The sequence below is a fragment of the Lolium perenne genome, chromosome 3, assembly GCF_019359855.2.
Source record: "Lolium perenne isolate Kyuss_39 chromosome 3, Kyuss_2.0, whole genome shotgun sequence".
Lineage (NCBI taxonomy): Eukaryota > Viridiplantae > Streptophyta > Magnoliopsida > Poales > Poaceae > Lolium > Lolium perenne.
Genome location: NC_067246.2, coordinates 256,343,799 through 256,347,319, shown reverse-complemented (window position 1 = coordinate 256,347,319; position 3,521 = coordinate 256,343,799). Strand labels below are relative to the sequence as shown.

The following is a 3,521-nucleotide window of genomic DNA, read 5'->3' as shown; positions in this document are numbered from 1 at the left end:
TTTTCGGCATGGCAGGAACTCACAACTACATCAATGTGCTCCAACGCTCTCCGGTGTTTGTTGCAAGGCTAGCTGAGGGACATGCTCTGCCGGTCAACTTCGAGATCAACTGCCATGCATACAACAAGAGGTACTATCTAGCCGACGGTATCTATCTAGAGTATGCTACATTTGTGAAGACAATTTTCAGATCCTGTTCGGATAATGAGCCTTATTTTGCAGCATGCCAAGAAACATGTCGCAAGGATGTAGAGAGGGCATTTGACATGCTCAAGCAGCATTTTGCCATTGTTCGTTACCATTTTTTCACCTGGTCGGAGTCTCAGATATGGGAGGTGATGAACGCTCGTGTGATCATGCACAATATAATCATTGAGAGTGAGCGCAACGTACCTACAGATCGTGACCAATCATTTGATTTTCAGGGACCTCTTACTCATGTTGAGCATGTACCGGCCGAGTTTGCCGCTGTCCTCTAGAATTAGGAAGAAATTCGAGATGGTGTTCATTCTCAACTATAGAATAACCTAGTTAAGTATTTGTGAGTGCGAAGAAGAAACAGTCTATGATTCATGAACTTGTTGGATTGCAAATTTATTTGATGCTCCTATAAATAATTTAATTTATATTTCTAAACTATGTGTGTGAAATAATTTGTATGTTTAAACATTGTAAATAATTGTTTCAAGTGGTTGCGAAATGTTAAAATTTGGCGAGAGGGAAAAAAATTAAATTTAGAGGATGGCAGTATAGGACACGCCGGTGCGCAATGACCTTCCCAAACTAAGGAACTCATGCCGACGCGTCCCATAGTACGCTGGCGGCGTACCTGCTGACGCTTATTTTGGGCGTGCATGCTCTGAGACCTCCTAGATTGAGGAGTGAAGTGATAGAAAATTGTGTTGCTTTTGCAACGCGTGTCAGCATTTCCAGTATTTTCAATGGAATTTTGTTCCGATTGTATTGATAAAAACTGCAGTATAATGGATTTCTCATTTTGTGCCGTGGACAGTTTCATTAGTTAGATTTAAGCGCAGTGATTCAATTGTTTCTTTTGTACGCTATTGAGGTAACCTTCTGAACTAAAGAATTATAATACAGAGTATATATTAAGAGCTTTCAAAAAATACAATATATATTACGAAACACAAATTTTGGATTATATTTGATGGAATTTTGTATCATACTTGCTCCGTTGCATTAATTGGGTTCATTCGAAAATAGTTTGCATTAAATGAAGCACACAATGGTATGTCTATGGATCAAGTATCAAGAGCTAGGCAAAGATGAGCCTAGGGGTATGTCTCGGCCAGCGTCGTGCCATGGGAGATGAGAGTGCTTTCAACCCAAAGCCTTTAGCTGATGTATGTTTGGTCGAATGGCGACACCTCGAGGTCTAGGGATGGTGTTACGGATCTGGGTGAAAGTATAGCATGGCCTCTGCCGGTGCCTCCACGACGTCCTTCGATGCTGTTTCCTTCCTAGAAGGTGTCGAGTGAAGACCCCTCCTTTAGACTTTTGCAACTTATTAAGTACATGTTCTTGCTTTGATACCACGGTGGCTTCAGTTACGGTGCGAGTGAGGGTTGTTGGTTGTGGATAATCTCGGTGCTGCTCACGGGCAACATATGACTTGGCTTTCTCGACGGATGCAAGTGAATTTCGTAGTGTAGTTTTGCTTGTTTCTCTTTCTTTGGTGGCATTGTGTTGCTATATGTGCGATCATACGTAGCTGGTAACCCAACAAGTAGTTGTATTGTACTTCTTCTAGCCAGTTGTGGCTTCATTAATTCAATGTCGGGCTTATTTCGAGTCTTCCGTCTAAAAATTAGGCAAATATGATTAAGTTATGTATATGTAGTACCTTGGCCACTGCAATAATTCGAGAAAACTTTAACCACTAATTTCATTAACAAAATAAAAAAATATATGCTACAACATTTATATCATCGAAAACTAGTTTTAAATATGAATTCAATAGTTTGTGAAATATATCTCATATTTTATCCACTAAATGAGTGGTCAAAGTATTATTAAGTACCTACTAATCTAATAAACTAACGGGGCCTAGGCGGAAGTCTAGCACGGCCTCTGCCCGTGCCTCCGCGGCGTCCTTCGGTGTAGGTTTCCCTGCTTGAAGGTGTCGAGTGAAGGGCCCTCCTTCAACTTTTGCGATTTATCAAGTACACGTTCTTGCTTTGAGACCACAGTGTGGATTCAGTTGCGGCGCGAGTGAGGGTTGTTGGTTTTGGATAGTCTTGGTGCCGCTCCCGGGCAACATAAGACGTGGCTTTCTCGACGGATGCAAGTGAACTTCGTAGTGTAGTTTTGCTTGTTTCTCCTCCTTTTGTTGTATTTTGTTGCTATATATGCAAGCTGGTAACCCCAACAAGTGGTTGTATTGTAATTCTTCTAGCCGGTTGTTGGCTTCATTAATTCAAAGCCGGGGTTATTTCGAATTTTTCATCTAAAAATGAGGCAAAGATGATTAAGTTATATATACGTCCTTGGCCACTGCATACTTCGAGAAAACTTTAACCATTAATTTGATCAATAAAATATAAGATATATGCTACAAAATTTTTATCACCGAAAACTAGTTTTAAATATGAATTCAATAATTTGTGAAATATATCTCATATTTTATCAACTAAATGAGTGGGCAAAGTATTTTGAAGTACCCACTAAACTAGAATTTTAAGCTCCTTAATTGGTCCTGTGGAGAGCGTCGTGGTTTCATTCTTTTAGCACACAGTGGGAGTATTTAAGACTTCCATTTTGACCTAAACAACATATTTGATCATTCCTAAGCCAGTTGTTTATAGTCTAAAATGGTTGAATATTGGATAATCAGAAGGATTAGGTGGTACGGACCTCCAAAATAACTGGCTAATAAAGTCAGCGGGTCAGGCTGTTAATTTTTTTTTGAGTTTAGCGAGACAGGCTGTTGTTTTCACCATCAGTTCGAGCATCTCCAAGGGGAGATCCTAATTTCTGTCCCGTTTTATCAACCGCGCATAGGATCTGGGATCCAATTTAAAACATTATACATACTAGTAAAAAACCCGTGCGTTGCCGTCAGAAACTGCTTTTGTTAACGGTGTACAATGGGTCGTTGTAGCCAGGAAGATTGAAACTCCCGAGGCAGCCACCAAGAAAGCTAGGTAGAAGACGATGTGGCTCCGCACCAGGGACATGGCAAGCAACCTGATGCCAGACGCGTGGATAAACGTCGCGCGTGTCTTAAGTGGCTCCAGCTGTGGTCGGCGTCCAGCAAATGTCGGCCCTCGGTAGCATTGATCATGGCATCTATTAGCAAAGGTGCTTACGTAATTTGATGCCAGCTAATTCTATAGAAGGAAATTTGAGACTGAATGTGATTAGACAATAACCCAAACCAGGAGCCATATGGATATGCATGCACAGCAAGATATGTAATTTTATCTGAAGAAAATATGCGGTCTGCAATTCACCATGTCTCTTAGTCCTTCCGTATGGAGATTTGTATTCTTTTGCCTATC

The 3,521-nt window shown here is 40.8% G+C and overlaps 1 protein-coding gene across 1 annotated transcript; it reads left to right on the top strand.

The window, feature by feature from the left end:
* Positions 1-8: 8 nt before the first annotated feature.
* Positions 9-479, top strand: LOC139838147 (uncharacterized). Its single transcript, XM_071827509.1, has one exon. It carries the CDS (start codon positions 9-11, stop codon positions 477-479), a length of 471 nt encoding a protein of 156 aa, XP_071683610.1.
* Positions 480-3,521: the final 3,042 nt, after the last annotated feature.